Raw genomic sequence first — 12,500 nt, forward strand, 5'->3', positions numbered from 1 at the left:
AACAGACAGCTTTGGGTTTTCCTTTGCACACTACAATCTGACTGTACGGTCTCCTCTAAACTTACCAAAACTATGTAATATGAGGACAAACCGTATCAATCCATTCAATTTCTATCCAGTCACACATGACCTTACATTGTACCGTTGTTGATAGATCGAAAGGAGATTGTATATTGTACGGTCAGGTTTGGACTTCGCTATAACAATTTGTCTGTAAATTGTCTCAAACCGCTCCCTGTGGCTGACAACTACAAACTAATATCTGCAACTGGAAATAGAAAGTCCCGGGTAATGAAATTGCCTGAAGGTAGAAACCCCCTTTTTTTTCTGGAAGGATTACTGAAATGAACTCTGGGAAGAAACAAATCTCCATCCTCCTGGGGAGATATTGGAGGCAGCAATGCCGTGTAGGGTTTCACGGTCCTTCTTCTGGCAAAAGACTTAAAGGAAACCCGAGAGAAGTTACAGGGACGGCTATTGTTCAGCTCCTTGTGCAATGCTAGTTCCAAGGCTGCATCTGACTTCAGTGTATTGAGTCACCTACCCGGCGAAATTCTGAGTTAAAGGCATAGCCAACCTTTTGCAAGAAAGTAATAGATGGAGCACATTGATTTAAAAAAAAAAAAAAGTGCATTCAATAATTTTTTGCATGGCAACCGTGATCAATGGATTATGGGTGCAATGCTCAGGGCCCTGCAGACTATTCAAACAGCCCCAGGTCTGTTGGGAGGTATGGACCTTCTGTTATCGGGCTGGAGGAAGTTATCAATGGGCTAAAAGTGTGGTGACGTCAAAGAAATTGTGCTCCATTGAGATCTACGTACTTGTACTCCACTGAGGTCTATGTACATGTGCTCCACTGAGATCTACGTACTTGAGGCTCCTTTGAGTTATATGTAGTGTGTGACATTGAGATCTACATACTTGTGCTCCATGGAGATCTATGCACCTGTGTTCCAATAATGCCTACGTACTCGTGCTCCATTAAGATCTACGTACCTACAGTATGCTGCATTGAGATCTACATACTTGTGCTCCATGGAGATCTATGCAATTACGCTTCACTGAGATCTACGTACTTGTGCTCCATTGAGATCTACGTACTTGTGCTCCATTGAGATCTACGTACTTGTGCTCCGATGAGATCTACATACTTGTGCTCCATTGAGATCTACATACTTGTGCTCCATTGAGATCTACATATTCGTGCTCCATTGAGAGCTACATACTTGTGCTCCATTGAGTTCTATGTACTTGTACTCCAATAAGATCTAGGTACTTGTGCTCCATTTAGATCTAGATACTTGTGCTCCATTGAGATCTACATACTTGTGCACCATTGAGTTCTATGTACTTGTACTCCAATAAGATCTAGGTACTTGTGCTCCATTGAGATCTAGGTACTTGTGCTCCATTGAGATCTAGGTACTTGTGCTCCATTGAGATCTACATACTTGTGCTCCATTGAGATCTAGGTACTTGTGCTCCATTGAGATCTACATACTTGTGCTCCATTGAGATCTACATACTTGTGCACCATTGAGTTCTATGTACTTGTGCTCCATTAAGATCTACATACTTGTGCTCCATTGAGTTTCTATGTACTTGTGCTCCATTGAGGTCTACATACTTGTGCTCCATGGAGATCTACATACTTGTGCTCCATTGAGATCTAGGTACCTGTGCACCGTTGAGATCTAGGTACTTGTGCTCCATTGAGATCTAGGTACTTGTGCTCCATTGAGATCTACATACTTGTGCTCCATTGAGATCTACATACTTGTGCTCCATTGAGTTCTATGTACTTGTACTCCAATAATATCTAGGTACTTGTGCTCCATTGAGATCTAGGTACTTGTACTCCAATAAGATCTAGGTACTTGTGCTCCATTGAGATCTAGGTACTTGTGCTCCATTGAGATCTACATACTTGTGCTCCATGGAGATCTACATACTTGTGCTCCATTGACATCTAGGTACTTGTGCTCCATGGAGATCTACATACTTGTGCTCCGTTGAGATCTACATACTTGTGCTCCATTGAGATCTACATACTTGTGCGCCATTGAGATCTATCTTAGTTTAAGTGAACCCGCTGCTTTGCAGTTCATGGCCAGGACACTGGTTCTCCTTAACTATAACTGGTAAGATAAATATCTCTTAGTAATGATGATATATTCAGACTCACCCTCCAGTCGGGGCACAGCAGCGGGTGGGTCTCTGGCACCGGGGTCCCCAGATGGGAGTTGAAGTTCTGCATGGGCAGGATGAGGCGATCTTCATACAGGGAGGAGCACTGCGGAAAGACAAATCACATAACAGATAGTTGTAGACCCTTTAACTCCCCATATATCTGCTGGCAGTCAATACATAAGTCATACAAGTCCAGAGTTTTCATTGATGACATAGCACAGTGAAGCCTCCTTAGAACAGCAGATATTTATTACATCGCCTATACCAAAATTAGGATTATTATTCATTTTAGGAGAGTGGGCAGCGCTATGTACATCATTCATTTACACCCCATCAGACAGAGCCCCTAACTTCCTGTGCTCTCTGCCACTGCTGCACTGAAATCTCAAACCATGTTACCAGCCCAGCCCAGTTCTCTTTTGTGTACTACAGAACACCACCCCAATATGGTATGGAGATAAGGATACAAAGTGGTATCCTGGAGTTGAGCTTTAATCAGGCTTTGGGGGGGGCGGGGTGAATCAAGGTCAGACTTTTGCTGAGTGGGAAGTATTCAGGGCAGCACATGGCAGCTCTTTCACAATGTGCCCTTCTGCTCCAAGGACACGTGGCTTCCTTCTGTTTTTCTAACAATAGGATGGCATGTTAGGAGCATTACAATCTGTGGTTATCCCAGCAACAAAAACACACTTTACTTGATTCTGAACAAACATCTCTTAAATTCTCACTTCCTTTTCGAGATAATGGTTCACCATTTCCTTCCCAATTCTTTCATCCTCCAGCGCAGTTTCCTTAACAATCCCATTCGTTATCTCGGAATAGCAAAGCTTGCATCCATTATTCTAAAGCGGCCTTTAATATTTCCCATAAGGCTGCATCCCTATATGCAAAATGGACGGCCTGGGCGCCACCCTGGTCATGGAAGAACAAGAGACCCGCCGCTGCACTCTGTCTTTTGGCATGTAAAGGACTTTATTGTACTTGAATGTATATGGCCCCACCAGGACCTCACTCCCTGAATAATCACTATAGGGATCCTTATGATTAAAGAGGAACCTCACCTCACCCCCCCTTTTTTCCCCCCTATCCCCTCTTACCCATAAGCCAGGTTCATACCAGAAACATACTCACCTGACAAGCAAATCCAGCATTGTCCTGCTGCGATCCACCAATCAATGGCCACAGGTCCCACGCCACCATCTTCTCCTGTGACATCATTGATGACACATGGTCAGGTACACCCACTGGCTGCTGTGAGTTCCTGGGGAGTTCCTATGTTTTCAGTTCGCAGAGTGAACGTTTTCTGTGACATCATCGATGACGCGCGGCCAGGTCCACCCACCGGCCACTGTGAGTTGCTATGCTCCTCAGCTACATCTAGTGGCCCTAATGTGGTGTGGATCTAAAACTAGGACCATTTGCAGAGTGAACGCTTTCTGTGACATCATCGATGATGCGCGGCCAGGTCCACCCACCGGCCACTGTGAGTCCCTATGCTCCTCAGCTACATCTAGTGGCCCTAATGTGGTGTGGATCTAAAACTAGGACCATTTGCAGAGTGAACGTTTTCTGTGACATCATCAATCACGCGCGGCCAGGTCCACCCACCGGCCACTGTGAGTTGCTATGCTCCTCAGCTCCATCAAGTGGCCCTAATATGGTGTGGATCTAAAACTAGGAACATTCGCAGAGTGAACGTTTTCTGTGACATCATCAATCACGCGCGGCCAGGTCCACCCACCGGCCACTGTGAGTTGCTATGCTCCTCAGCTCCATCAAGTGGCCCTAATATGGTGTGGATCTAAAACTAGGAACATTCGCAGAGTGAACGTTTTCTGTGTCATCATCGATGATGCGCGTCCAGGTCCACCCACCGGCCACTGCTAGTTCCTATGCTCCTCAGCTCTATCTAGTGGCCCTAATGTGGTGTGTATCTAAAACTAGTACCATCGTTGGATATAGATGTCACCAGCACTCCACAAACGACAAAATAACAAAAGAATGTTCACTTTAAGCCTGATGAAGGGGACCCTGTGCGGCCCCGAAAGCGCTTGATTCCTTTCGAGTGAATAAAATGAAGATTCACTAAAATCTTTTGTTATTTTGTCGTTTCTGGAGTGCTGGTGACATCCATATCCAACGATTATATCTGATGCGGCGCCATCCGTAGTCATTGCGAGCACCCACATCTCCACATGGGAAGTCCGGTAAGGAGTGCTACAGGTCCTTGGACATTTAAAACTAGTACCATTCGCAGAGTGAACGTTTTCTGTGACATCATCGATGATGCGCGGCCAGGTCCACCCACCGGCCACTGTGAGTTCCTATGCTCCTCAGCTCTATCTAGTGGCCATAATGTGGTGTGAATCTAAAACTAAGACGCTCGTGAAACGGCTCTGCAAGCGTTTTACAAATATTCCCTCAAATGCCCTTCAGTCAAGTTTGCATCTACTTTAAATCAATTTTATTTATCAATTTGTGTTTGGCTCTCAATAATGTATTTCCAGATTGGCGAATAGTCACTTGCGTTTGAGTTACCAATCCAGTATTCCTAAAAAATAAGTGGCAGGTGCTGGTTGGGTTTACCTTGGGGAAGAAGGTGCGGGTCACAAAATGCTTGTACTCCAGGAACGGTATTCCCTGGCTGCGGTTCAGCTCTTTGGTCAGATCCGTCATGTCTGTCTGCAGCTCAGCGAATCCTAAAACCAGAGACAAAGGAGACGTGATCAGCAATTTCTTACTCACCTTGAATGAAAGAACCAAAAAGAGAAGGAAGCGGGTGCTGCGAAATGAGCTCTGTCCTGGAAACATATTAGTGCTGTTTCAGCGCTCGGGTCCTGGCTTCAGTTTTCACTAGGGCCCAGTCTATATATACATATTCTCTACTCACAGCTCCATGCTGCAGACACTGCCACTAGCAGTATTACACTTCATATACATACAACTATTATTGCAATTCAAACTGAGTCCGGCCACATTGAAATCAGTGCTCAGCCGCGGCTCCTGTCATGCGTTTTATGTCAATTAGAACTGGACTCGAATTCAGATTATTGTAAGAGTGGCAAGCTTTAGATTGTGAGTTCCTCAGGGGCGGAGCATAAAGCATACTCTGCACTTCAAGTAAGGTTTATTAATTGTGTACCCGCTCCCCCCGCATAAAAGTACTCATGGGAGTAAAAATAGTTACATAAAATGCTTATCTTTCCCCAACTTCCATAGTGCAGGCGGTTTCATCGTCCTACTGGGAAAGCTGAGTAGCCGATATCTTGCGAGAAGACGCCACAGTACAGCGCAAGATCGTCTTCTCATGAGATTTGGGCTACTCAACGTTCTCGGATATCTGTCCGGAAATGATGACGTCATTCTTGGCTAGGTGCTGCGGTAGGAAACCGGGGATGGAAGGAAGTTGGAGGAAGGTGAGTATCATATGCAACTTATTCCCTCGCAGTTGTATTTTGCATTCTCATCCAGCGTTTTAGGGAGGGGCGACAGCTTGGATAAGTGAACGTTGTCACCACGGTGGGCGGTCCACTTTAGGAGGCTGGTTCAGAGTTCTATTTATATATTACTATGACATTTGGTGATTGTATAGAAGCCAATTCATTGATATTTGAATAATGCCTCAAAACCAACCTCACTTCTAAAATGTTAGAATCTCGCTGATCAGATGCCGCCGAATTACCTTTTCTGATCTCCTCCCGGATCTGGGACTCCATCTCCTCCATCTGTAAGAGCGTTTTCTGCCAATAGCGCTCGGCTCGCCGGCTCTTGGTGCAAAAGACAAACAGAGCTGGGAGAGGAGACAATCGAATGAGTGTTTCTGGCACAATGCAATCAGTCTGATCAATGACTATGACCTATATGCATACTCCCCCCCCACCTCCCCCTATCATATATAAGCTCAAGCTGGGTTCTCCCATTTACCTATATAGAGTCTGTATTCGCCCCTGCGCACTGCAATGCAATAGCCACAGAGGACATAAATCCACTTCAATTAAACTAAAAGCCTTTACAAAAAGAAAGGGATAAGTAAATGTCTAAATACAAGAGTCATGTGTATCCTTCGTGAATCTTGGTGAGCTTTGGGTATTTCTTCCAGATCTGTGCAAAACTCGGAGCTTCCTGTAATAAAGACCGGTCACTGCTGCTCTCTATCCTTGTGCAGGGTGGCTGGTCTTGTCTCCGCCCCCCTCCTGTAATAAAGACCACTCACTGGTGCTCTCTCTCCTTGTGCCGGGTGGCTGGTCTTGTAAACGCCTCCTCCTGTAATAAAGACCACTCACTGGTGCTCTCCTTGTGCAGGGTGGCTGGTCTTGTCACCGCCCCCTCCTGTAATAAAGACCGCTCACTGCTGCTCTCTCTTCTTGTGCAGATTGACTGGTTTTGTCTAAGCTATGCTATGCTAAGCCAATGCAATGCAATTAACAACAGCCTTGTCAGCCTGCCCTGTGAGCTGGGTCAGCTGGCCATTAGGCTGTCTATTAGGTCTATCAGATAAGCAGACCAACAGCCAATGGAATCAGCTTGCACTGAATACAGTGATATACAAATTATACTAAACATACAGAAAACCAGATTTAGGGTTTGCGTGGACTTTGAGTAGGCAGTCTGAGGCACACACTTACCCACCACGGTCAGCAGCAACAATATACCACAAATAATGACGGACACAATGACTGACGTGTCTATGCCGGCCTGGTGAAGCATGCTGATGGTCTGGTTGAATTTACCGACTTGTACCTGTGAAGAAAGGTAATATAATCAGAAGAGCCCATACAATCCATCTGCATCAATCTACAATGAGCCGCAGGCAAAAGATGCATCAGAAAGTGACGTGACACTCACAACTGATGATGACAACCTGGCAGCGGCACTTCGTTTGCAGAGGAAAAAGTGTCACTTACTAACCGGAGGAAACTTATGGATGTGACACTGAAAAATATCAGCATGGAGACTGATGGGAATAAAATCTACGTTTCTGGGATGGAAAGGAGGCGCAAAAACTGGATCAGGAAGCACAGTGCCAGGACCACCTGGGCAGTGGATGAAGACATGGTCCACCACCTATAATAATGCTGGTCAACTTCAGCTGAGGGCCGAGTATGATATAGACTACACAGTACACAATGGGGCCGAGCATGATATAGAATATATACGTAATGCTACACAAGGCTTTCAGAGGCTGACAGGAATATGATATATGTTTGTGGAATGGAAAGGAGGAGGGAAAACTGGATCAGGAAGCACAGCACTAAGTCCACCCGGGCAGTGGATGAAGACATGGTCCACCACCTATAATAGGTCTGGTCAACTTCAGCTATGGCCCATGAGATCACCAAAGGGCCGAGCGTGATATAGAATATACGTAATGCTACACAAGGCTTTCAGAGGCTGACAGGAATATGATATATGTTTGTAGAATGGAAAGGAGGTGGAAAAACAGGCTACAAATTATATCTTTGTATCAAATTAATGAAAACATGGGAGAGAAGTAAGCTTTCGTATGAGTCATATCAGGAAATTCCCTCATTACTTGCTCTGCCCGGCACATCAGGTTTTTAGGGGGCTTCTGCTGTTGCAGTAAAGTCATGCGGACATTATATTTGGCTGCTGGAAAAAGTTGCCAGCCTCAGTAAAAACGCAGCCAAGAAAGCAGAACAAGGGATTTCATTTTTTTTTGGCCTCACCGTTGCATCTCAGAGGTCACTTACAGCCATCATGTGACTCCTGGCTCCTAGCAGACGTCTGCTGTACAGTTTTAGGCCATTCCGAAGACAAAGACCTTGTCAGTGCACAGACACTGAGATATTTTATTCCGGACACTGACGATTGGCTTAGCGGGTCCAGCGATGGTTAATAACCACGCTCCATGGCTGCAGGCTCTTCGTGTACACTGATGGACAATGTTCGCTTGGTTTTTTGGCTTGGGCGCTTTCCAAAACACAACGGTTTATATGGAGCAATCTTTTTCTACGGGTGGCCAAATGCAGACCGGTTGTTGCCAAGACATGTGACACACTTGGCCCTTTGCTTGCCAAGGTCATGAAAATATCAGGCCAAGTAGTGTTTAGTTAGATGGTAATGATGACAACTTCTCGGCATCTGGAATGACTGATAATAAAACAGTTCTCATAGAAGGTACAATGTCTCTATGGGACTCAACAACTGCTGTCACCTTTTCCTTGAAGAAAAGGGAACAAGAGTATGGAATCAGTTGGCAAAGCCAAGGAGAGGGCAGCAGCAAGTTGTGGAGCTCCGGCAACAGTAGTGAGGACAGATAGATACCACTCTGACTTTTTTAGTGAGGCTTGAGTTGCCTTAGGTTGGCCAATGACTGCCAATACTGCTTTGACAATTGGACACTAGTCCTGTGTAGGACATGTTAAAGCTGATAAGATACATTAAACGTAGCTGTCCATCCAAACCTTAGATTTCCAAAGCTTTTCCACACAGCACAGCCCACTCTGGCAGGGCAGCGGACCAGATTCAGTTAACTAACACTTTCAGGCAGGGTCACTGATAACAGGGTACAGGCAATACAGCTGTAGCAGGCCCAGGCCCAATTGGGTCAGCAGGGGGGCCCAGATCCAACTGAAGCTGCCTGTGGGCTCTGAGCAGCATCACTCCAGGCTCTACCAGAATGCAAGAGACCAGTGCAATGCCAATGTAAATGTCTCCTCTACTTACTTCCCCCACCAAGCATACCTCTGCCTTCTTTCTTGATCGACTGGCATTGGAGGAGGGGAAGGGAGGTATGTGCTGTCGCTGGTGATTTATGGGGCAAGATTTTCCAAGTGGCACATTGTGGCTGACTAAGATGGCCCTGTCAGGTAGGCTATATGGGAGCCCTATGATTTATTACAGGTTTTGTCCCTCCTCCAGCCTGTTACTGGACAGTGAAAAGAGAAGCAGCAGACTGATGAGCTCATCTCCCTGTCACTCTACCCTACTATCAGCATGCTCTAATTTGACACATGAGCTTTGCATGACAATTAACTGGCTTCTTGTTCTGCTTAGTCCAGGGACTACACGAGGCTGATAGTCAAACTCAGATACTTACACTGACTGCATTAAAAAGATAAAGGCATTTAATGATGTAATAATGAATATCAAGCTGCATTATCTGCCTGGAGTTCAGCTTTAAATAATTATAGAGATACGGCCTGTAACTTGGGACGTAGACCAATTCCATTTCCAGTCTTGCACGGTGGGACCTAAACATTTTGCTCCCTGTTGTTTATTGTGGGTAGACATGGGAAAATGGATCCTTAATCACTTTGATTTAATAACAGGTGATTTGGGAAGGTAGCAAATGTCTTAAATTCTCCAAAGATACTTACGGTAACAGGTAGGTATCGCTCTGATGTATCCAAGGACCCGTTGATGGTGCAGTGAATGACTTTGTCGTTGAAAACTATCAGCTCGCATGGAGTCTGACCAACCTTGACTTGATACTCATCCTCCCTTAGACCCAGGTCATCATGTTCTTTCTATGAAGAGACCAAAAAAAATTGTGTTAGACGCAAATCAAAACTTTTGTTCTATAATAATCTCTTGTTTTAAATACGGAGGGTAGAGGGTCATTGTTGAGTTCCTTACATGTATCACCAGAGTCAGAGGTTCTCCAATATGGTGTTTGATCAACTTCTCCTTCTGGGCGGTGTAGAACATGGGGTCCGGTTGATATTCCAGGCTGAACCTGCTGTTTAGGGAACCCTTCTCGGTTGGGTCATCTCTTTGTTCCACATCGGACATCTCATAGGCACCGTTGACGTAAAAGGACACGCTGATGTTTCTTTTCTCCAGAGTCGTGTTGGGGCCAGTGGGGGAAGGGCAGGTGATCACAGTGTCACTGATAACTGTGCAGTTCTAAAAGTAATGTCAAAGAGACAATCAGAGATTGCACTTATTTTGGAGTGGTTGACCATCAACATTCAACAAAAACATCTAAAGCCAAACTTTTCATTCAAAAGTATTAGACAGGGTAGAGGGGTAGGAAGCACTGTGAGGCTTCGATAGATGTATGGGCCACCTCCAGGGAGATTCACCCTCTATATTTGTCCTGGTGACCATTGTCACTGGGGCATAGCACAAAACCAATATTTTACGGATCACACTGAAACCAAAGGGGGTGATGGGAAATTTTGCAATGGGAACACTTGTTCCAGTGACAACAGTTTAAAAGGGGATTTCCCTCATTACAAAGAGTTTTTTGCAGTTACTGACAAGTCCACTTTAACAACACGTCTTTACTGAAAAGCTACTGTATATAAACCAAACATAATAGTAACATTTACCATTTGTCCTCCATTATGGTGTTGAATTTTTATCTTCACATCTTGAACGAGGCTGAATCGTTCTCCGGTAAGAGTGATGGTTCGACCTCCACTACAAAAGAGAAAACACATCAAAAGTTCAGTGCTCGGCCTTGGTGGTGAACAGTCTCACGGTGATCCAGCAGCCAACATAATCTTTCATCACAAGTTTCTTTCATTGTTTTCATAAAGAGAAACCTGACAATTTAACTTTGCTGGACCTAACTTACACTGCATGGCTGATTGTTTGTGTTGAACATTCTATTCCAAACTCAAGGGCATGAATATGGAGCTGGCCCCCATTTGTGGCTACAACAGCCTCCACTCTTCTTGGAAGGCCACAAGATTTTAGAGTGTCTGTGGGAACTTGTGACCATGTGAGGTCAGGTACTGATGTTGGATGAGAAGACCTGGCTCACAGTTAGTGTTTCCATTCATCCCAATGGTGATCAGTAGGATTGGGGTCAGGTACTGATGTTGGATGGGAAGACCTGGCTCACAGTTAGTGTTCAAATTAATTCCAAAGGTGTTCAGTAGGGTTGAGGTCAGATTCTGATGTTGGATGAGAAGACCTGGCTTATAGTCAGTGTTTCCATTCATCCCAATGGTGATCAGTAGGATTGGGGTCAGGTACTGATGTTGGATGGGAAGACCTGGCTTATAGTCAGTGTTTCCATTCATCCCAATGGTGTTCAGTAGGGTTGAGTGCTTCTGTGTAGGCCACTTGAGATTCCTCAGCAACAAACTGGTTATGGTGGAACAGAAAACGGTCTTCACCAAACTGTTATCATGAGGTTGGAAGACCAAGATTGTCTAAAATGTATGATGTGGTATTACCAGAACCTTCACTGGAGACACCTGAACTCCATCATTTGGAGGGGAGGTCCACATACTTTTGGCCATCTAATGTACCTCTATAGGGATCAGTACATTTTCAAGACAGCACATTACATCCTAATACACACCTTACATGGCTGCTTCTGGGCTCCATGTTTGTGATCACTGGGTTCTCTTTGTATTGGAAAGTGAAATTCCCCTCTAAGCAAGAGCGTCTTTCGAACTGGACACAAACTGTGACATTCATGTTGGGAAGGGATTCCATTGCTGGAACGGTGCAATGGATGCTGCTCTCCGTGCGTCTGAGAAGACATAGCAAAGAGATTTTAAAGCAGAAAGATAGAAACATGGGAATGATTTACTGAGACAGGAATGGAACGCAACAGAGAGATGGGAAGAACATCTGAGAGTTTCAAATAAGAGATTGCTGGATGTCAAATAAAGTATCATGTTGGCAGCTTACGCAAGGTCTCTGCATTCCAGGGTGTCATCAAACAGGACGCGCACGTCCCCGCCAATGTCAAGCTGGTCCCCGGTAATGGTCATTTTGGTCCCTCCAGCTCGTGGCCCGAGACTTGGGAACATGGAATCCACCTTTGGAACCTGGGTGGGATTAGAGTGAAATCAGACACCAAACTATAGCCAGAGAAGATTCCTATTCATAGGGGTGAAAGTAGGGGATGGTGAAAGGGGGAGGGGGAGCCTGGGGAGCACAGAGAACGTGCAATATTATACATTCACACAGGTTTCCAAGGATCATTATAGAGCATCCAATGTGACTTTCACCAAACGTTCACTGCCATGTAAAACACATGCCCCAGGAAGATTCACCTCATACTCAATATGGGCCAATGCTTTCCAAATATTGGTGAAATGAAGGGAATATTCTCAGCTCCTTTAGTAAATAAGTCCCAGCAAGCCCTTACCATAAAGGAATACTTCTCTTTTGAGTGTCCCGCTCCATTGACATCCAGGGTCACCGAATCGCTAAGCTCACGAGGAGACGTCCCCGTCATGCATACGATCCTTGGAAAAGAGAGTGGACACGATTTAAAGGGACAGTAACGGAAAGTTACAGCAACATTTTAAACAATGCAGATGGTTTAAAGCCCAGTAATCCCATAGAAGAAAGTTTCCTATTGTCACTCTATTGGC

General features: G+C 45.1%; 1 protein-coding gene across 1 annotated transcript in view; it reads right to left on the reverse strand.

Moving 5' to 3' along the window:
- The window catches only part of PLXND1 (plexin D1), a 101,685-nt gene that overhangs the window by 28,921 nt on the left and 60,264 nt on the right, over window positions 1–12,500 (reverse strand). Inside the window, exons 15-25 of the mRNA XM_018555221.1 lie at window positions 12,272–12,371; window positions 11,809–11,948; window positions 11,474–11,647; window positions 10,491–10,581; window positions 9,793–10,062; window positions 9,534–9,683; window positions 6,819–6,933; window positions 5,876–5,983; window positions 4,780–4,892; window positions 2,189–2,296; window positions 66–70 (exon numbers count right to left, since the gene is read on the reverse strand). Of these exons, the coding sequence (XP_018410723.1) occupies window positions 66–70; window positions 2,189–2,296; window positions 4,780–4,892; window positions 5,876–5,983; window positions 6,819–6,933; window positions 9,534–9,683; window positions 9,793–10,062; window positions 10,491–10,581; window positions 11,474–11,647; window positions 11,809–11,948; window positions 12,272–12,371 (1,374 nt within the window). The remainder of the gene's footprint in view (window positions 1–65; window positions 71–2,188; window positions 2,297–4,779; window positions 4,893–5,875; window positions 5,984–6,818; window positions 6,934–9,533; window positions 9,684–9,792; window positions 10,063–10,490; window positions 10,582–11,473; window positions 11,648–11,808; window positions 11,949–12,271; window positions 12,372–12,500) is intronic.

The sequence above is a fragment of the Nanorana parkeri genome, unplaced genomic scaffold (assembly GCF_000935625.1).
Source record: "Nanorana parkeri isolate BGI_ZX_2015 unplaced genomic scaffold, ASM93562v1 scaffold188, whole genome shotgun sequence".
Taxonomy (NCBI): Eukaryota; Metazoa; Chordata; class Amphibia; order Anura; family Dicroglossidae; genus Nanorana; species Nanorana parkeri.